This window comes from Lipotes vexillifer, unplaced genomic scaffold, assembly GCF_000442215.2.
Source record: "Lipotes vexillifer unplaced genomic scaffold, Lipotes_vexillifer_v1.1 scaffold415, whole genome shotgun sequence".
Classification (NCBI taxonomy): Eukaryota; Metazoa; Chordata; class Mammalia; order Artiodactyla; family Lipotidae; genus Lipotes; species Lipotes vexillifer.
The window spans coordinates 351831-374740 of NW_006774345.1; the positions used below are offsets into that span (position 1 = coordinate 351831).

Genomic DNA, 22910 nt, shown 5'->3' on the forward strand with positions numbered 1-22910 from the left:
TTATTTTTTCCTGGGATACAGGGTAAACTGAAAGGAGAATATTTACAGACCAAATAGGTGCCCTGCAGTAAGTACACTGCACAGACATGACCTGCATTTGCATGCTCCAAACTAAACAGGACATAACTTTCAGGTGAGAGTATGAATAAAAGGCAAGACGAAGAAGCAAATAATCTCTTAAAATTCTCAATTTGTTCTGAAATTTGCGTTACTTGACATAAACTTACATAGGTTATCCTATAGGACAGGTTCTGTTCTAAACCCTTTGCAAATACAGACTCATTTTATCCTTCTGTGTAATAAGGTGTGATTATTATTCCTGTGTCATAAGGTGTGATCGTTAATGGGGAAACTGCCTGAGGTCACACACATAATCAGTGGCAGAGCCAAGAATCAAACCTGAGCATTCTGGCCTCAGGGTGTGTGTGCTCAACTCACAATTCAGGCATTGCACATTATTGTGGTCTATCTCATCTGTTTGGCTTCAACTTTCATCTTCACACAGAATGTTTTTCTTCATTTGAGAAGGAAGTGTAGCATTGCCAAACTTTGGTGGTTTTGTGGTAGCAGGTTTCATTTCCGGCAGCACTAGTTAACTAATAAGTAAACAGGCAGGAGCATGGCTAGGAGGTGGTCTTTCAGATAACGTCTGGCTTTTATCTCTTTCTTTTGTAGTTTCCACTCACTTTTGATAGGCACATCTCCAAAGGTGGTCTTGTCTGTAAAATGTTAACATTTCTTCCATCACTCAAGGTGGGAAGCAAGCCTTCATGCAACCCAAGGGCTTTTCCCATGTGAGAATTCACAGAGAAGGCTTCTATGTAAATCCTTCATTTCTTTCTTTTATTCCATAATTTAGATTGCATGTTTTCTCCATAATTACTCACACTTGAGTCACTATCAAGATGACTGATTGGCTTCCCTGGTGGCGCAGTGGTTGAGAGTCCGCCTGCCGATGCAGGGGACATGGGTTCGTGCCCCGGTCCGGGAAGATCCCACATGCCGCGGAGAGGCTGGGCCCGTGAGCCATGGCCGCTGGGCCTGCGCGTCCGGAGAACGGGAGAGGCCACAACAGTGAGAGGGCCGCGTACCGAAAAAAAAAAAAAAAAAAAAAAAAAAGATGAGTGATTATTTTACTGCCTTAAAAGTTGAACTCACATAAAATAGTTAATTTCTTATGACTTTTGCAGACATCAAGAGCTTTAATTAATCATCTCTGTTTGCTGATCTTTTCCATTTAAACAATGTTCTCCTTGGAGATAGAGATGCAAGCAAAGAAGTTAACTATTTTCCTGCCGTTGCCTACGTGACAAAAGCAGCTGGTTGGAGTGGTAAAGAGACCAGTGGGTGGGGTACAGAACTTCTTCAAGCCTTAGTTCCAGGCTTTTAAAATTGATTACGAAAATTAATTATGATAGTGCATAACTGATATGGTTAACATGAGTCTTAATCGAGATAATGAATTTCAAGAACACACCACAGTGCCTGGCACAGAATAGGTGCGCTAAACATTTATCTTTAATATATCACATCAGCTTCCTGAGCAACGGCCCAATTTTTGGCCATGATCATTTTCTTGTTACTAAGGTATTAATACTTCAAAACTAAAGCAATAGCCTCCTTATTTCCTTGATTCCAGTTTCACCACCCTGCATATACTTGCTAGATTTGATTTGTTAAAATAAAATTGTATCATATTATTACCTCATTCAAGTACCTTTGATGACATCCAGATGCTAGCATGGGAATTGGCTCATATTAATCATCAAATGAATATTTCTGAACAAATGAATGAGTAAATAAGTGCCCCATGGGAGGCATACTCTACCCTCATTTCTTTCCTTATCTCTAGTTATTATCATAAACATGGAACATTTATTTGTTGTGTGGTATCCACACGTCAGACACCGCTGTAGTTGTTGAATGTTCAAGGATGAGAAAAGAGCTCACAGCTTCTTTGAAAAGTGTCCTTTTAAACCAAATTTATTTATTTATTATCTCTTGCTTTCTCATTGCCAAGGTTTTGATAGTGCTGTTCTGCCAGCCTAAAAAAGCTGCCCCTCTTCTTTCACACTCTTTTTATCCTTCAGGATTCAGCTCAAACTGTACCTTGTTTTGCATAAACACTTAGCTAACCACCCATATGTAAGGTGATCTCTCCCTTGTTCCTCTTCTGACTTGCTAAGACAATTATTTTTAATTACATCATACTTTACTTTTGGCCAGGAGTTATAATTGTATGATACATTATAAGTTTTATGGTACTACAACTCTAAAATGTTATTTTATATAGATATAGATATATAGCTTATGCCCTATCTCCTTACTGCAGTGTAAGTCCTTTGAGGTCGTGCCCTTCACTTTATATTTTCTGTTTATTAGTATCCTCCACAGGGCCTAGTATTAACATTTTCTTCCATAGTGGTTCATCAGTCAATATTTGCTGGTTGATTGATTGCTTGATAGGTTACTAGATATTCAATAAATCTTGGCTTGGTGTCCCAGCACAACCTACTGATCAATTCTGTGAAAAGAATAATAAATCTCTTGACTGCACTTGACAAAAGAGATGCTCCTGAACATTCAAGAGTCAGAGAATTGAGGAACTGAATACCTCCTTGTCATGAAAGAGAGGCACGTATCTCCATACCTTTATCTTAATTCATAACTTACCCTGTCCTTGTTTCTATTCCCACTTCTCCTTCATTGTTCAGAGTAGAGATTCTTTACCTGGAGTCTCCGGATCCTTATAAAATCTATGAATGGATTTCAGCAGGGCTTGGAACCCACTAAAACGTCATGCATGAAGAAAGCCAAACAGTTATTTTACAAGTACAAAGTAGAGGTTTAAACCCAAGCTTATCTAACTGCAAAGTACCTGTTTTTCCAACTATATCCAAGTTTAGGTGATATTTTGCGTTGCTAGGTAGACAACACCTTAGGCTAGGACAGGGGTGCAGTCTGATTACTGGACTGGAGTGTCCAAGGAAAGGTTTGTAACAACCATGCCCACAAGAGTGGCAGCAGCAGAAGCAACGACAAACACGTATATATTGTTTGAGATGTGTCAGGTGCAGTTCTAGATGCTTTATGTATTAATCTTTTTCTAAACCTTACCACAAACCTATAATGTAGGTAGTACTATGTCTAGACACATTTGATAGATTAGAAACCTGAAAAACAGAAGGTTAAGTTACTTATGCAAGGCACAAGGACACTGAACACAGTGGCGATAGGTTGAGGGAGTAGAGGCATATGGGAAAGAAAGATGGCCAAGGTAATAATTTTCTACTACCAATTTTGTTTCAAACCTGCATTCTAGGCCACCCTGAATTCCACCCTAGCCTTCTTTCTTGGCTAAAGAAGAAAATCTGTCTAGGGTGGCAAAAGAGCCAAACAACCCATTCCAGCTGCTGACCTTACTTTGAAGAGTCAGTATGAGAATAAAACAGTCACATTAGGTTTGTGAAGATAATCACTTGCGTCCAGACCTCTTTGAAAATAAAAGGGTGTCAGAAGGAGACCTTCCTAAGCTCTGGCATTCTTTACATCTTAGTATGCAGGTACAACTTAAATCACTTGTATTTGATGTCAGCGAGAAAGAGTGACTAGCCTTGAAATGAACTTTGATAACATGCAGAATATAGTCACCCTGTTAACTAGTGGCTTGTCAGTAGAAATCACAGTTTAAGTGGTTTTAACAGCAGATTTGGTATCTGCTCTGTATTTGAATATTTCAAATATCTATACAGCAGCCAAGATTTCAGTGAACCCTACCCCCAAACATTCCAAGCCAGGATAAATTTCAGCCTCCTTTGCACAAGCATGGCTTCTAGCCTCAAAACTGTTCCATTTCCCGTTTGATTGCAAGTGACCTAGGACTCTGACGATGGTCTTTATGGCTTCTTTGTGACTTGCTGTATATGACTTTGTTGTGACTTAATTTCTTCCATCTAAAAGTGGATATGACAACATATGTAACAACATCTGATTAAAGGTACAAATTTTAAATAAAATGATATTCAGTAAAATCCTTGGGATTTTGGAGGTGAGGTTCTTACTAAAACTTAAAAGAAATATTTTTTTCCTGCACAAAGATAAAGTTTAAAAAGAATTGTAAAACTTGGTCACAGCTTTTAAACTAGTCTGCAAAGACATGTTACCCAAGAATTTTTATTATTGATTTCCTATAACTTAAGAGTTTGATCTTTCTTAAAATGCAGTATAGTAATGGTAAACTAGATTAGGTATGAGAAGGTTTGGGTATTCATTTCTGTTGGGCTTCTTACTAGCTCTGTGAGCTTGGGTAGAACATTGGGCTTCAGTTTTCTCATCTATAAACTGGAAAGAGTAAAAATGATTTCCCTTGCCCAGCTCAAAGGATTGCTATGATATACATCAGAAAACAATAAAGACTAACATTTACAGGGAGCTTAATTTATCCCAGCCATGCTCTGAATTATATGCCTTATACCTTTTGCCTCATTTCATCCATTATGTTTTAGGTAATACTTTTTATGTATTTTACAGATATGGGAACTGAGACTCAGAGAGGATAAGAATGCTGAGTTCATATAGCTTACTATCAGAGGCAAGAACCTGGATGTGAAATGTAGCCAAAATGGTTCTGCTTTATAAAAGTAAGATGATCTACATATCAAGATAATGTGTCTTCTTCTCCTCCGGTCCTACATCTTCTTCTCCCCCACCTCCTCCCCCTCCTCCTCCCCGAAATGTAGCTGGTTCTGCTTTATAAAAGTAAGATGATCTACATATCAAGATAATGTGTCTTCTTCTCCTCCGGTCCTACATCTTCTTCTCTTCTCAGGCCCCTCCCATTTCCCCCATCCCACCTGTGGTTCCCTCTCCCTGGCCTCCCTTCCCTCCCACAGCCTCCCTCCTGGCAATACCCACCTGTCCTGGATCTCCTGCGCCAACAGCTGTAGACAGCAGGTGGTACAGGCCCGCTACACCTCCTCGTTGTCATACAGGGTCTTCTGCAGCCCCTGCAGGCCTTTAGCCAGGGCCTCATATAGCTCCTGCCATCCCTCCTCCACGTCCCACTTGTGTCTCTCCTTGTCTGCCTGGTGGCTTGTGGGGCCCAGCACCTCTAGAGAGATGGTGGGAACTTGGCTGAGCCCCACCCACACCCTGAGCCCAGCTTTGAACCCAGCTTGCCCCCACCCTGACCAGACTCTGGTCCTGAACCCAGACTCAGCCTACTTCTCTCACCCTGGCCTGACTCAGCTGACCCTGATAGGAGCAGCCTCCAGCCTTACCTTGACCTTTGGCCAGTTCTCACCTTCTAGCTGTTGGATCTTGATTTGCTGCAGGCAGCTCTCCTTCTCCAACATGGTCACTGAGTGGTTTAGGAACTCGAAAGCCTGGAGGGAGAGGCCAGTCCTGGGGGTGAGAGCAGGGGTGGATTGGGGGGGGTGGGAGAAACAACTGCTGGGGGCAGGGCTGAGGTGGCTCACCTTGGTCTGGGCCTGTAGCTGACACCTGAGTGACTCCAGTTCACATCTCAGAAGCTTCTGGGATTCGGGAATCATCACGGTGGACTTAACTGTGAGTAGAGGTGAGGGTCAGCCAAGGCTGGGAGGGGTGGGGGCAGGGGCAAGGTCAGGGCAGAGGTCAGTAGAGGCTCAGGGTCTGGTTGAGGGGGGACAGGGCAAGAAGCTGGGGTAGGCAGAGGTAGAGGCAGGAGTAGGGGTCAAGGTCAGGGACAGGGATGGTGGGTGAGGTCAGGGGTAAGGGTCAGCTGACAATGGGGCAGGGATGAGTGGGTAGCAACGGTGGGGGTCCACTGAGGCTGGGGCAGAGGGTGGAGGTAGGAACTGGCAAGTCTCCCACCCACAGTCTTGTTGAGCGGGAAGTTTCTCACCTTTGGTTTTGGAAGAGATGGTCTCCCAGGGGTTCTATGAAAGGTGGGCATGAGAGCAGTAATAATCTATCCCTGGTCCGCCTCCTTGCTCACCCCAAGCCAGTGTGTGGGGGCCAGACATGATTTGGATCTGCTGAGTTCTGGGTGTCCTAGACCCCCAAGTGAAGGCAAAGCTGCCTCCAGGCATATGCAGGCACCCCACTGCCATCCCCACCCCCACCTCTGCCCCAGCCTGAACATGCTCAGAAGTGCATTTGTGTGGCAGGCCCATGGGCTGCCCCTGAGAGCATGCGCCTTCAGAGCCATGTCTCTGGTTGCGCTCAGGGAATGGCCCTCCTCCTTAGGGGCATCAACAATGTCTGCAAGGAGCACCAGTAGCCACTGATGCACAACCATACATGGTCATCAAAACACGACCACAGACACGCAGGCTCAGACACAGCCGTACACACTAAGTCATAAGACCCAGGGCATGCACTCATGCCCATCTCAGACACACAACCATAGACACACAAGCAGTCATATCCAGAGACAATCACAGACAGGACCTCATTAAGACACACAATCGCACATCCGTTCCATTCATTCAGGACATTTTTAGTGCAGTCCTGCTGAGCACTGGGGGCTGTTCGGGGTGCTGAAGACAGAGGATGTGAGGGGTCTCAAGGAGGACTCTGCCCCCACAGCTCCCTCCCTAAGCCCTGCAGCGGTAGATAGCTGTGCGGCAGGAAGGAGTTTCCTGGGTGGGGATGACCTTAGTGTTGCTGTGATGCCTCTTTGGAGGGTCCTGGTCATTACAGTGCTTCTGTGAGTCTAAGTTGGGGAGGGACCCATGCGACTGAGGCCCCGAGTCTCTCCCTGGCCTCCAGGTTCCAATTGTCACTGTGTTTTCGGGTGCAGCCAGCTGCAATGTCTCTGGCTCTGGGGTCCTGGACCAGTGAAATGTATATTCCAAGGTATTTTCTGAGGAAGGGCCTGGGAGGGGGGTGTGTGGTGAAGGTTTCCTGAGAGCCAGCCCAGAGTACTCCAGCCCCTCCTGCTCTCCAGCCCCAGGGCAGCGGCTTAACGAACCGCAGCACTTGTCACACTTCTCAGTAGCAGGCAAACACACGTTGGAGGGTGACGGAGGTGAGCAGTATCAAGGCACGGAGTAGTCAGGATCCAGGGGTAGGCCGGCCAGAAGAGGGTTGCTTTGAGTAGGGGGGACAGAGGGCTGCACTGAGACCAGCTCCCAGGTCCTGACACTCTCATGCCCTCTCTGACACCCCAGAGAGGCCTCAGCCCTGAACACAGGCCTCTTATTTATGATAAGGAGCCAAAGCTGGGTGAAAGATGATCCCAGCCCCAGGGGTTAGGATGGGCAGTGAGAAAGACCCAGAAGATCCCACAGGAGTCAGTGAGGTCTGAGACAAGCCTAAAAGAAAAAAAAGATCTTAACATTGGGCCCTAAGGGAAGGACATCCCTGGCAGGAAACAGCATGTGCAAAAACTTGGAAGTCTGCAACCAGGTGCTCTTTGCGGGTCAAGTCAGGGTGGTGACTGGAGGCAGGTCCAGAAGGAAGCAGCAGGAGGTTAGTGGGGCAGTTCAAGCAAGGCAGGGCAAGCCAAGCCGGGGAGTTGGGAACTGGCTCCCCAAGTAAATGGGAGACACAGAATGTGAGCAGGAGAATTTAATAAATGGTAGCTGAATGGGGTCCCAGGCCTGTACTAGGTGAGGCTGGAAACAGGAAAGAACTCAGTTCTGGGTCTCACATCCACACCCCCTGCCCTTCCAGTGTAGTCAGGGCTGGCACAGCTGGAGAAACCTGGGGGAGGTCTGTCTGGAAAAACTTCCAGGTGAAGGGCAACTTGCCATGGGTCACACTCAGCCAGAAAGGCCACAGTATACGCCTTTCTCTTCTTTTGTCCTTGCTGGGCCCTCTGGTATCTTTACCCTAAGCCAGTCCTCCTGGAAGACTCCTACATACCCTTCAAAACCCTACTCAGCATTGCCTCTGTAAAATCTTCCTTAATCCCTTTTTAAGCTCATATTTTCTGAGCATCTTGCTGAGTGCTGAGCACCACCCTAAGCCCTCACTGGGTGTTCACACCCACCCTATGATGTAGGAGTTATTATTCTGCCTGAACTGTTCTAAGCTACCACTTCAAAAGTCACTGCCTCAGCGAGGTCCTTACTTCCAGAGGCAGTACAGCATGATGATTAAGCAAGGAGATCCTCCAGCTAGATGGCCCAGGTTCAAATCCTAGCTTTGCCCCTTCCCAGCTGTGCGATGTTGGAGGAGTTACTAAACCTCTCCATGCCTCATTGTCCCCAACTATAAAAATGGAATGTCATACTATCCACCTTACTGGGTTGTTGTGATTAAGTAAATTAATCCATGCCAGTGCCTGATATACAGTAGTGGGAAGCTCAGTGTCTGTCCTTGAACATCACACTGAGGACTTGGTACTTGGGAATCATAGGAGCCCTGGGAGACTTGGAGGGGGAAAGTCAAGATGCATTTCTGAGTGTCAATTGCAGGCAGGCCCCCAGTCGAGCCCCTCCTCCTCCTCCCCCTCCTCCTTCTTCTCCTTCTTCTTCCTCTTCTTCTCCCAATCCCCTTCCCTCTTTCTCTCTCTCTCTCTCTCTCTCTCTGGTAACAACTACTACTGTTATTCATCATATACACTATAGCAATATAGTAGATTGGGTTTTGATAAGGAGCAAACCAGACCTGAGCAAAACAATAATCATGGTATGATCCATAGCTAATGATCTATCTTCATGTAATAGTCATTCATCAAGTGTGACTCGAGAATTTACTAGATACTTTGTGCTGAGTGTGGAGACTCTTACAAATATGAAGAGGGTGTGCTTTATTCCTTGGGGTAAGAGATGTACATAAAAAACCATAATATGAAGAAGTGATTGCATGTTATAAGAATGAGATAAATGCAAGAGGAGTTCAAGTGGAAAAGTTAATTGATTCCAGGTAAGGGGAGCATGCACCAATGTCCAGGGAAAATATTTGCTTTTTCCTAAACCATCAGACTAACTGGGCATGGGTTTATTAAATGCCAAGGAGAAAAGGAGTGGGGTAAGGTGTTAAAATTATGGAGACTGGGCTTAGAAAATAAGACAAAATAGCATGTGATAGTACCCTTCCTCCCTTCTTTAGATGCACACTCAAAATTTTAATTTCTTCACATTTCATCAAGGCAAAAGTATATTTACTGTAGAATTGTGCACTTAGATAGCTAGAGGAGGGAGGGAGGGAGGGTGGAGGATGGGAGGGTTATCCTCTCATGTTTCACAGATGTTGATTTCAAGTTTCTACCTGGTAACAGCCTAGGGGCCAGGACATAAAGATACAAGTCAAAACATAGAGACACACACAGAGAACTGACAGCATCCAGCAAGGGAATTACAGAAACTCAAAAAAGCTTCCACTGGCTGAATAAATATCTCTCCTTGAATTTGGACTTTCTATTTACTGAATTTGGAAAGAGCCATAGACTTTACTGCCATTTTCAAAGTTCTGAATTACATAAAAGTGTAGCCTATGAAAATAAAATTTTTCATATACAGGCTAAATTAAATTGTGATCAACTTCTAATATCTATGTGTTTTATTTTAAGAAAACACACACAACTGGTAGACAACAAGAAAGGTTTTAAACTATGAGTAAGGAAAGTAATAAATGACATGCTTTTCATATAAAACCATGGCTTTCTTCCAGGACACTTTAGAAATACGTTCAAAATACTTAGAAAACCTCCACAGCGTAGTACTTGAACTTGCACAAACAGCCCAAGGCAAGTATGAATCCGAATGACTACTCATTTATTTTCACAGACCACACTTAAAATAATTTCATTCCATTTGCTGGACTTACACATCCTGAAAGCAAGAAAAACTGTCATTTCGGTAATATGATAAATGTGACTTACAAACAAGACTAGAAAGGGTGGATAAAGGAGTAGGGTTGGGGGTGGGGAAATAAACCCTTTAGTTAACAATTTTAGGGAAATGAATCCACACGGTAAAACAAATTCCAAGTCAAGTTGCTCTACTGCTATACTACAGAAGAAGTTTAGAATCTTAAGCAGATGAAAAAGGAATAAAGCATTTAAATGGGGAGAAAAAAAGGCCGATAAAATTTCTGGCTACAATACAAGAGACATATCATTACCATATGATCTAATGTGGGTGTCAGCCGGATTGTGTTCATTGAGGGAAACCTTATTTTTTAACTGTGCTATGGAGTAGAAGCAGGAGGTTTTCAACCTAGTGACAGTCACAGAGCAGCACCTGCCCCCTCCTCCTTTCCACACCTGCAAACTCTTTTGCCTGGGCTGAATATTTAGTGTAATTACATCTCAGCTTTGAGGGCTCCTGTGGCAGATCCCCGGATTAAAAGGTATGGTTTTCAATAATTGTCCTGAACTCTGCTACAGACTAATAAAACTTTGATCAAGTTGAGAAAAAAGGGATTATTTGGTAAGAGGAAAAAAGCAAACAATGTGTGCTAAACTTTTAGTAACCTTTATGCAGCATTTTAAACAAGTATTGCTTGAAAACAGAAAGTAAATATTTGGTAAAATGGTTGAATGCATTGCTTTAGTTCTTTCTCTCTGTTCTTGCAAAGACGTTTCTTAAGAAACTATAACCTAACACCATGACTATCTTTATTGATATATTTTTTATTTGTGCTAATTAAATGTTTAGCTCTTTGGGAAATGTTTATAGAAAAGTATTCTAGACTGGCGTATTATTCGTAGTTGGCTTATATATTTAAGGATTTATTCTCCTCCTGAATTCTTGTATATTTTAAGAACTTTAAAACCTCAGAGAAGTGAACTCTAGTGATAACTTATAGAAGTCTAATGTATACTAGAAAATAATAGAAATTATCACCAGAGAGGTGAAAATAAACACTGAATATATTTATGCTGATTATTAAGGACTGAACTAAGATAATCTCACAGTTAGCTACATAATTTCTTAAATGTAAAGAAGAGACCCTGCCAGAATTTTCGCTGCAAATAAAATTTTACTATAAGATACATTCACTATAAAATGAAAGTGTGGGTTATTTTTCTTTCTAATTTCAAAACAGGGTAACATGACGACCACTGGTTAAATGGACTCCCAGTGATGTAAATACCTGTGGCTTTTTCTTCAAATTGCTATTTTGACCAGAAAAAGAACCAAATGCCTCCTATAGTACCCTTTATTTATGGATGGATACTGCTTTTACTGTTTATTTTTAACTTATTTCTATTATTATTGAGGTTTTAATTCACCTAGTGCTGTGGGGGATTTAATTTGCTCTGCATTTACAGCTTCACTTATCTCGTGAGGGTTAAATTTTGACTTTGAAAATCACACCAAAGGCTTAAATGACATACAAATGTTGATCTGAATGGTATAATGAAATAAAGCAGTTTAAGAAACCAGAAATTATTATTTTTGATAGAACACATAAATTATGGCAATGAGCTTTAGTAAAGTAGTGACATTCTTAGCAATTAGCATTTTAAAAAGAGGCATACATTCTAAGAATACTTAAAACAGTTGAAATGAAATTTTAATAGCATATCATCTCAAGAATAGTCTCCTTGCTGTCTACATGGGCAACTGCTGGGTTTTTTTTGTTTAGTTTTCTGATTTATTAAGAAAGGAAGGAAATGATTAAAGAAATCATCAGTATCAACAGCCCACATTAACTGTTTTAAGATGCTAAGTTTTTAAGTACTATGACAATAATTTAAAGAAGTTATTTCATGGAGGAATTTGTATAAAGTACCTGGACACATATTATTCTTCCCCAGGACATTCAGGGTTAAAATGCATGCACACGCGTGCACACATACACACACACACACACACACACACACAAAATGATAAGTAATGGAAGCTTAAATGCTGTCTGAGTTCAGCTTCAACCAAAAAGAATATTGTGTAGAGAATTTGTACCATTTTAACAAGAGTAAACAAGTGTAAATGATAATATTCCTCTGAGCTAATGTTTAGCATTTCCTTTTTTTGGATTTGTGAACCAGGCATTTTCTGCTCTGGAGAAAGATCAGAAAGTGACATCTGCATTAATTCTCGTTGCTATTTATTAAATCTGCAATTAGTTTGCTTCATTTTTCTCAAAAATTGTAAGACATTAAATATGCAAGGCTAGCAAACTTGTGGTAAACCATAAACATTGCATTTTAATGTGAAACAGACAGAAAACCACTCCCTTAGATCCAATCCAAGGGAACACTGCCAAAACAATAGGGTCTCCTTTAAAAGGCAATGCAGTAACTGAGTGGGAATGGGTTTCTAAAGGAAACCCGATACTGAATTTAAAGGGGCAGTGTGAATAATAATCTTCGTGGTATTATTTAAATGAAAAGTCACTATTCTGTATTGCATACGTGCTGCCTGAGATGTGCGTCAGTAATAAATACAAACTAAGAATAAAATTGTAAGAAATTTTAAAACATTTGTTTCCCCTCTAGTAGATCTAGGCAAACATTTCCAGAAGATACATTAAGGTTAGAGCACACAAAGACTTTTTCTTTTCTGTATATGCTGTAATTGGATAATGACTGTAAATAATTCTCTAATTCTAATTACGAATGTACAACTTTAATATGAACCCTTATAAGTGTACAATTAAAGATGATGAGACTAAAGATAATATCTACAATGTGTTCTGGGAATACTTTGAGCAGTTTCAGTGGGGTTTGAAAATATAAGAACTCAAAAATAGACTGTTCCCCCATGATCAACTACTTTTTGTTATTCAGATTTATTAAGATTTTTTTATTCAGATACATTTAGTTCACTTCAGCCAACTAAACAACCGACTTAATAACATAGATGTACATATCTATAAGGGCTTGTTGAATGAATGGATAAAAACTGTCTGGATTTGTCGAAATCATACTTTCTGTTTGTCGATTTGTTTACAAAATAGTCCTGTTGGAAAAATCAGATAACATATAAGTCATATAAAAATCAGATAGGATTTTCCATATATGTTTATTAGTTTATTAAAAATGATTAGTTTGAGAAACTAGCCAATAGATTTATTTTAAAAACTGAATCTTGCTTATACCAAGTTGAGGTTATCAATTTGGTATCTTTCTTATGCTAGAAATTTGATATTGAAAAAAGATAATCATATTTTTAAAAATCAGACTAGTTGGTTGCCTAGAACAAATTGAATAACATGTATTGTTAATAAATTGACGGTCAATTGAGTCATTTATGTGCAAAATATTGTGCAAGGCCCTGGTACACAACAAAGATTAAGACACGCCCTGAAGGAGTACATCTTCTGGGGGGGGGGGCAGGCCAAGCATGCGAAACAAATTACAATATAATGTGATAAGATCTTTAAAAGAGGTAAGCAACATGCTTTGGGAGCATAGAAGAGAAAGCAGCATCCTGCCTGAATGAGCCAGGGAATACACAAGGGAATCCCATTATCTCATTTAGTCTTTACTACAACACTCTTACAAGGTAGGTATTTTAAATGGTGATTAGCTTTGCGTGTCAGGTTTGAGGTGGAGACTGGGAGCAGAGAGAAAATGGAGAGAAATATGGCTTGAAATATCAGTTGGTATCAAATTATGTATGGTCTTATATGCAACAAAGGGGATGTAGACTTTATTGGCAAGCTGTGAGAAGTCGACAAAGGGTTTGCAGTAGAAAATTAATACAATGAAATTTAATTTTTAGAAGATGACTTGGGCAGCAGAGTGGAAGATGGCCTGGAGCAGAAGAAATATTCAAGGCTGAGTCCATTTGGAAGCTCTTGTTCAGGGAGTGATGAGAAGGGTCTGGACCAAGATAAATAGAGTGGGGTGGAGAAATGAGATTGGCTTCCAGAGATATTTCTGAAGTAGGAATTGGAGATCTCTCATGTGTACAGACAAAATTTTATTTAACTGTGGCATGGCTTGTGTTGAGTGAGCATTGAAAATTCCAAAGTGGTTTATCATCATAACAGTTTTGCAGGTGGCTTGACTATATAACCCATGGTCTTAATTCACACCAAAATTAAACCAAGCAGATTCAAATACTATTCAAATTTTTCTTCATAAGTAAATAGCTGTGCAAGTTAGTCTCTAATGTACCTTGTTACCGTCCAAATATATTTCTAACACTCTGCTCCTAACAATAAATAAAATATTACTTTTTATGCTTTTCTGTATGCTCATTCCACTGTCAGGTGTTACTTAAGAGTAACCACATACACTAGGCAAGGCTACTCTTCTAAACCTTTCATTTGTTTCCTAGGTTCCTTGGTTGTGAAAATACATGAGATAAATCATGAAGGCAACTTTCATCTTCCTCTTGCTTGCACAAGTTTCCTGGGCTGGACCGTTTCAGCAGAAAGGCTTATTTGACTTTATGCTGGAAGATGAGGCTTCTGGGATAGGCCCGGACAACCGCTTTCACGAAGTTCCTGAATTAGAGCCTCAGGTGCCAGTGTGCCCCTTCCGCTGTCAATGCCATCTTCGAGTTGTCCAGTGTTCTGATTTGGGTGAGTGGGGTGCGGGCTCTCTTTACCTACCTTGTCTGCTTTTTTCATGGGAATGGCTTCTGTGGGAGTTTAGCATTTTCAGTTTTAATTTCTGCAATTCCAAATGTGAGAGACAGTGCCACCTAATGAGGAGTAAGGGAAGCAGAGCAGGAGAGAAAGAAATAGCTTTGAAGTTAGGGGACTTTCTTCTAAGTCAGGGCTCCATCACTTTGCAATCTTGGATGAGTCACTTAAAAAGAAAATCATCTTTCTGAGCTTCATGGCTCCCATTCTGTAAAATAAAATTTTGAACAAAATAATATCTTATGTTCTATGATTCCAGGGTGATAGCTTATTTTAATTTGATGATTTGCTCTCATGAAATCTTAGATATTAAGAAAACCTGGGTGATCTCTCTACTCTTGGCTTAGCCCAGATAAAAGTTTGAACATTACTAAATTGTAAAGTATGCAGAGTTATCAAGAGCAAAACAAGTAAACTTTTAGAACAGAAATTTATCTTTCAAGTACCAAAATACTCCCTTAATCCCTGGGTCTTAGTTTTGCCTCTGCCTTTGGCATTTTGTAATCTAGCTGTTTATAGTCTTTAGAAAGTTTCAAAGGAAATCTTTATAACTAAGTTGTGGTATAAATATTCAACATAATAGTGAAGCATATATCTTTATCCTAACACTGTAAATACAGTTTGATTTATTAGCTTTCAAGAAAAATTTGGCCTGGGAATTCCAAAAGCAATATACTCAGAAGATAAATCTCCAGAAAGTTCGAAGCCCCAGCAGATGGGCCAAAAGGGAATGAATTTAGTTTACATGGCAGCTGATTCACATTCCTCTTTTTTTTGGTTCATTTTTCTTACTGGAAAGAAAAAAAAATCCGCACAGAATGAATCTGCCATGGTGCATTTCCTTATAGAACAAACCCCATAGCTTTGTAGAGCACTTACTTTTGAAATCCTATATTTATTCAGAATATGCTTTCTAGGAGTATTTTGCAGGAAAACTTGCTACTAACTCCTAGAATTGGAATAAACTACATACAGGAACCCAGGAAAATGTAAAACATGTTAAATAGTGACAACTGAACAACAAACACTTTGAGATAGATTCTTTGATGCTGGCATGTACTGTATAGCCATTTAAACCCAAATAAAACGTGTAAATAAAGGCTTTAAAAAGGCTACAGGATAATTCCACTAGGTTAATTAATTGGCTCATTAATTCAGAAAATATATTGAGATCCCATAATGGGTCAGATCTGTTCTGGGCCCTGGGGAGAAAGGGATGAGGAAGACAAATATGGTCCTAGTTCTTGTGGGTCTGATATTCTACTGGTGGTGGTTATTCCTTTTTTGAATTGTGTATTAGAGACAAGGGGAATTATATTACTAGCAAATTCTACAGAAACTTTTATGGCATCTAGAGATTACCTCCATTACTGGTTTAGACAGGAAAATAACCGTGTTAAAAATATCTGAAGAAGGGAATCACCATATGATGGATATACTAGTGGTAAAGTTTTTCAAATATTGCAAAAATGGCCGAGTTCCTAAGAAATGTGATGCAAATTGAATCTCACTTTGCCTGAGAACAAGTTTAAAAGGATCCATAACTACCCCCCACTACACATATTATCAACAATAAAGAGGTGATATTTTTCAGGAAACCTTGTCCAGTCACTTCACTGAAGTTTTATTCTTCCAAAAATATAGTTTTACTTTGCTTTCATGATAAATAACTCATAAAGCTTGACTCTGATTAAAGCATTGGGACAGTTTTCTAATTGTCTATCACAAAAAAACTCCCAAGCCTATTGCTCAAAACTAAACAGAAAATGTAGCCTTAGGGAACATCAAGTTCACTGATGTGGATGTCTCATGATACAGTTTTTTGGTTGTCCTTGTTATTGTTTTGCTTTGTTTATTTTGTGTTGTTTTCAGATGAGAACGTTTTCCAAGTTATCTTTTTCTCTAAGAGCCCAGAGTGTACAGCATTCCTTTGGGCTTACTGATCTTATATACAGAAGTAGTAGCTAAGATTGTAATAATGATTCGTTTTGGGGGACCATGTTTAAAGGGGAGTACTGAGTTCCAATGAGCAATGGCCTCATCCAAGTTACTTTTACTTTTTTTTTCCACATATGCATATTTAAATATACTGTCCAAAAAATCAGTCAGATATTTCTGAAACAGAAAATACATTTCTTAAAAGGAAAAGCAATCCACTGCCTTTAAAGAAAACACTGTATTCACATTTTCAACTACTGCATAGCCTCTGCTCCCTTTATGATCACGGCAAGCTGTTCAGAGCCTTGACATTTTCATCTGTAGAGAAATCACAGTCAGTCTTAGAGATTCGATTATCTGTGTGAGGTACCTGACCCATAGTAGAGCCTCCATACATTTTTTCTATATAATGATTATGTGGAGTAAAAGATGAAAGAAACATAGGAAAAAGCAGAGAAGGGGAAACGGGCAACCTCACTCATAGTAAAGGCAATGCCGTTTATTTTATTTTTTGTTTTAAGTTCTCTAGTAATCTGAGCATGAAGCTTGAATTATTATAGCAAAGAAAAAATGCAATGCCCTTTGGGGTGAGAAATGTGAATGCCTATTTATACCAAGGACTAATATTTTCTTAAGGATTATTCTTGCTAGAGCTTTTAATGAGCAGAGTGGAGGCTCAGTGTTGAAGGACAATAGAGCTTTGTCATCTTATTATCTACATAATGTTTAATATAAGCAAACATATCTTATTCAAATGTCTGACTATTTTTGCCAGTAAGACGTATTTCTGACAAAGTTAAACAGCATCAAAATTTTAAACAGTTCTTTCAAACCTAAGATATAAAAACTGTGGAATTAAAATTGAATAATTAGTCCATGGGAAACTTGAGGTGTTCAAGAAGATCCATTGACTGTTTTAGTCCCTAGTTCCAACTTATCAGAATAGCATTATAATATGTTTTTCTAGAGCATGGGGGATTGAAAAAGTAAACATATATTTTAGCCTGTCTAAGAAAGTAATGAATTCTCCATTGATACTGGCCAAATTATTTGGCTGAACTTGTAATTTAACTTGTAATTTGAACCAGAATTTTATGAGACCCATGTCTTCTTTTCTTTCTTTATCTATCCTCTTAAGACATAAAAAATCCACTCATAATTATAGCATTTATAAAAATAACAATATAAAAGTAAATGTAGGATTAGCAAATTCAGAACCCTATGGGTTTCCTTAAAATAATAATCCCACAATGTTACTCATTCTTGTCTGAATGCCCTAATATTAATCCTGTGCTTGGATGCTTTGTTTTATGTACTTAGTATCTTAAAGGAAGACAGTTCCCTTACTTATGTACTCTTTGGCTCAGCCATTCATCTGTGGATCAAGTGTCACCAAGAAGCACTGTTTGGCACCGACCTTCATCTCATTTATTAAAGGCACATCAGCCCTGCCAGGTGAAATAAGCATAAGTATTGTTTTTTAGCTATTCTTCCAAATTAAAGCAATATTTATTGATGTATTTCTTATAAACTTTCAAAAGAATTGAAATACCCTTAAAAATATTTAATTGTGGAAAGATCTTGGGTCATGCAGTTCAACACCTCTGAACTCAAGTCCTGCGTTACCATTTATTAACTGTAACTTTGAAACTTTCAAAACCCGTTTCCTCACTGGATAAATGGGAATGTCTCTTACCTTATTAGGTAAGAATAGAAAATATTTATAAAAATATTTTTCATAGTAACTGTTATGTTCAGTTGACCATTTCAGACAAAGTCAGCTAATAACATGAAGTTATTTCTCATGATGTTCTTTATTTTTATGTGAAATTGAGAAACACTAAGTATATGGCTTGTCAAGCTGGATACAAAATAGCACCTTCTCTCCCCTCCCCCCAAAGAAGGCCACATCACAAAATAGATAAAAATTAGAAAATTGTATAATTATCAAAATAGTATTCTCCAAATGCTATTCCTTTGAACAAAATTGGTTTGGTTGAGTAGAGAGAACAATAAAGCTTTTGCCTATTTAATAATCACAGATGATTCATAGCCTGCATAGTTAACCCTCTAGACATGATGCCAGAAGATGAAACATTTTATTTTGCCAAGCAAAAGCGTTGTAAATAACTAATGGTCCCTAAAATGTACCTCATAATGCAAAGGATATTTTACTTTTTAAAAATCTCAGGAAAATGTACAACCCTTTAATTTGCATAAAGTTAGTTTTCTTCTTTTTAATCTTTGCCTCAACAGGTGGAAATTTTGTTAGTGGTCACCACTTGGGACATAGATGCCAGAGCTTGTCTCTTGTTTGGGGAAACTGGTTTTCCAGAAGCAAATCTTATGCATGAAGTAAATGAACCATTAGACTTCTTCCATGAAATCATCCTAGAAGAATAAATTAGGACTATTTGTAGAGGAGGAGAGAATGCTGGAAGCTTAGTTGCTTTCATTGTTTATATCTAGCTTTACAGCAGCAGGGATGTGGGATGACTCTCATTCAGAGTTTCAGATGCATCAAAAGGGTATCTCTAAGATGTGGTGCAAGAAGGAGGCTGTGCACAGAGCATGCCCATGGGTTGCCTAAAATAGTTTTGGGTAGGGATAGAGTATGACAGATCTCAGATGCAGCAAGAGGAATGCTCAGGTGTGATCCAGATAACCAAAGCCCCTGATTCAAGGGGCTAAAGGTGAGAAGGAGGAAGAGAGGGGTCAGAGAAGGCCAAAGGAAGCATCTGTCTCCTTGACGTGACTGACGACTGACATTTCCCTGGTTTCCTTCTTAGTCCCAGGAGGGAGAAAGAGGCAGCTGTGTGGGATCAAGGCATTTGGTTAGACTGCAGCTGCGATGCATTCTCCTCTGGAAGATCATGCCTGGCTCCAGAGGACAGGATGGGAATATGTTAGTCAGAATATCAATTTCCTGGATGAAAGAGGAAATGCAGGAGACCCTCTAATCTTAACTTTTCTCCTTCAAAAGAGTAGCAAGAAAATTATATATTTCCTTGAAAATAAGGATAAAGAAGAATTAACCCAGTTTGCAATCTAGTCTTAACAAAAGGAAGCAGTCCTGTAGCAGCTACACTGTAACACTCAAGATTCAATTAACCCTTGACTCAGTCTGAAGATGGTTTTGAGGCAATTTCTGCAGCTTGTCTACTTCTGTGCTTTCACTGTAATCCGTATTTGCTTTGATGATTCTGCAATAATCAATTATATGTACATAGATAATAATTATTCATGATCTTTAATTACTTATTTAAATATTTACTTTCTCTACCAGAAGAAAAGCATAGTGATAATTTATCTTTTGGTCTTCCACTCCAAAAAATGCCTTATACTTGGTAGGTTCTCAAACATCAATAAATGCTTGATAAATGAATAAATGAACATATGCATGGTTTAGTGCTTGAATGAGTGCATAGTTCTACAATATTCTTGATTCTCTCAAGCTGGAAACAGGGTGGAACATGGCTGACTGGAAATTAGGAGTCATGGAACTGTAGCGTATCCTTTCTTACTCTTTTTGAGGATGACTATAGAACCAGGAAGCTTAAACCTTCCTTAAGTTATTTGGAAAGAGAATCAAATTAAAATGATGATCTATTATTTCTGAATCCAACTGCCATCAGAGTCGAATTGCTGTTTTTTAAGAGGAAAAGAGGGAAACATTCCTGCCTTTGGAAGAAATGGTTTTTGATGGAGCTGGGACTCCTACATATTATTTTGATCATATGCCAAAACTAAAGTGTATCACCACCGACCTAATTATTAAATTGAAGTCAGAAATATAAAAACATTTTGGAAATCAACAAGAATAAATCTTAGAGTTTGGACCCCTGCCACAGGGCAGAAAACAACAAAAAAAAGGCATGATGTTTTAGGACGACCTGGCCTTTGTCCAACATGATGTTTACCAGATTGATGAAATTTGCTAGTACAACAATACCATTCATCACTGAGACAACTAGAAAAAAAAGTACAATTCTTATTAGCCTTTATTTCAGAAATGACTTTCTGGTAATGTCTTAAATAGAGTTTTATTTACTTTAATTAATAACCCTATTTTAAAGAAGATAAAGTTTCCTTTACTGAATTTGGAAGAGCAACTAAATAATTCAGTCTAGCCTTGAAAATAATTGCATTTTGATGGAAGATTTAGAATTATATTAAAGAATGCTCATTGAAAAATAATTAAATTTAGGAAGCCACTTTTTTCCTGTTACTATTGCTGAATAAATATTACCTCAAAACTTAGTGACTTAAAAAATAATTTTATTTTGCTCATGATTTAAGCTACAGGGAATTTGAGCAGGGCTTAGAAGGGCTGCTCTCACTTGGGGGTCTCTCATGCATTTGTCGTCAGGTGTTGGCTGAGGCCATAGCCATGGGGAGGATGGCCCAGACTGGACCTAAGACAGCTCACTCTCATGACTGGCAGTTTGTTCTGCTGTTGCCTAGGAGCTCCGCTCTTCTGTCATCTGGAGTGTCTCACATGGCCTCTCCACCATAGTGGTCTCAGGGTAGAAAGACTTCTTACATGACCCCTCGATGCCCCCAGAGCGAGCATCCCAGAAGAATTGGGTAGCAGCTGAATAACCTTTTCTGACCTAGCTCTGGAAGTCATGCTCTGTCACCTTCACCACGTTCCATTAGTTCAGAGAGACATCATAAGGCCATGCCACATTTGAAGGGACAGGAATTTGACTCCATCTTTTGATGGGGTTGGACAAGTGTGTATTGAATAAGAACATGTAAGATGGGAGATATAATTAATGCCAAGGAAGGCAGAAAGGATGGGAGGGACGAAAAGAGGGAGGAAGGAAGGGAGGGAGGGAGGGAGGGAGGAAAAGAAAGGAAAGAATATCCTAATATAAACAAAGACTGATATTTTACAGATTTGCAAGCCTGTAGGATTTGCCATAATTGAACTAGGGTTAAATTGACCGTGAACAGCTTTTTGCGGGGTCTAATTGTTTTTTGGGAATATGTACCTACTGAACTGAGGGGTTATCATCCAAAGGTGGGGGGCTTGGTAGACAAGTTGTCCAAAGGTCTTGAACTTCATGGGAAAAATGATGACTATAACAAGCCCACAAAATGACTGACAAGAAAAACCAACTCAGAATCAAGTGCATTAGGTGAAAAATCTGTGTGTGATAACAACTGAAAAATAGATTGCAGCTTCCAGGATAATATGCATTATAATTGTACAGAAAATAAAAAGTCAGACTTGTCACAGACTTACAGACTAATAATCAGCAAGATAGAGTTTTACCCTCTCTTCTCATTATTGATAATAATTACAGGTACCAGGAGTTGGGACCCTGCTATGCACTATAGTAGGAAATTATTTTATAGAATAGCTTGTTGAATTCTGAGCCAGTTGCATCCTAATAATTTGGGAGATTTACTATGAGGGTATGTACCTTTATGAAAGAAGGATGTGAAGAGATGATTGTAACAAAATATAGCAGAAAAGATCTTGAAGCTATGGCCATGAACTTTTCACAATGGGACAGGAGAATATACTATGATTTTAAAACTAATCAGTCAAAAATTTATTTCTGTACATAAGATCAAAGCTCTCATGAAAAATAGTCATTTGTCCTTACTTACCCAGAACTTACAGAAAAGAACTTACAGAAAAGAAACTTACAGAAAAGAAAGAAAACTAAAATGTGGTATAATACATAATAAGTTGATAGATCAGAATTTTGGAGGAGTTTGTTTTCTGGAGCGGTTATGACAAATATTATAGAGGGGGGTTGGGATAGTGGGTACATTTTAAAGGACTGTTAGAACGGAAGTGGAAGAAAATGAGTGGGTGGAGTATTCCATAAAACAAATTATATGAGCAAAATGAGTAGCTGGGAATAAGCACAGCATGTTCAGGGGACAGTGTAGATCAGCATCTTTTAAAAATATGTACATCGTTTCCATACATCCATGGCATATCAGGTAGTTCTAGAGTGAGGACTCATGCATCTTGTTCTTGGTTTAGTTTAGCCATGAGGCACTGTGGAGAAGGCACTTAACTTCATTGGGTTTCTGTTTCTTTACCTATGAAAAGAGAGTATTAGACTGGCTTGAAAGTTCCTGATTTCTGGGACAAGTAAAATTTTTTGAATGTTGGACAAGTTACTTTCTTATGAAGGTCAAAACCAAATCCAAAGAAATAACAACAACCTGGCATCTGCTATCAGAATCATTTTTTAAAAGAGGGTATATTTAAAATGGAGGCAGGAGCTAGTCTCAGAAATGTGTGTGTGTACATGTGTATGTGTGTCTAATAATTTATATTAAAACTAACCAAATTGCCCTCATGGTTTTCTGATTATGACATAGACTGATAAGAACCTCATCATAGAGTCTACCTGATCAGAATTTGGAAACAATAGCTGATACTCAATGGTCCTTCCCTTTGTGACATTCTAAGAACTCATAGCTAGGATAATTTCCCCTTTGTATTCTGCCTATACTTTTTGAGT

The 22910-nt window shown here is 39.3% G+C and overlaps 1 protein-coding gene and 1 pseudogene across 5 annotated transcripts in view; one reads left to right on the plus strand and one right to left on the minus strand.

Annotated features, from left to right (window-relative positions):
• Positions 1–293: 293 nt before the first annotated feature.
• DCN (decorin) overlaps positions 294–22910 on the plus strand; it is a 46407-nt gene continuing 23790 nt past the window's right edge. For 2 of the 5 annotated variants that reach the window (XM_007449106.1, XM_007449107.1), the window contains exon 1: positions 14202–14415. In XM_007449106.1, coding sequence (XP_007449168.1) covers positions 14202–14415 — 214 coding nt within the window. Of the gene's footprint in view, positions 305–9895; positions 10285–13212; positions 13389–14168; positions 14416–22910 lie in introns of those variants that run through there. The other 3 variants (XM_007449105.1, XM_007449103.1, XM_007449104.1) reach the window with 3 other exon arrangements.
• LOC103082373 (coiled-coil domain-containing protein 159-like) lies at positions 4769–9787 on the minus strand (annotated as a pseudogene).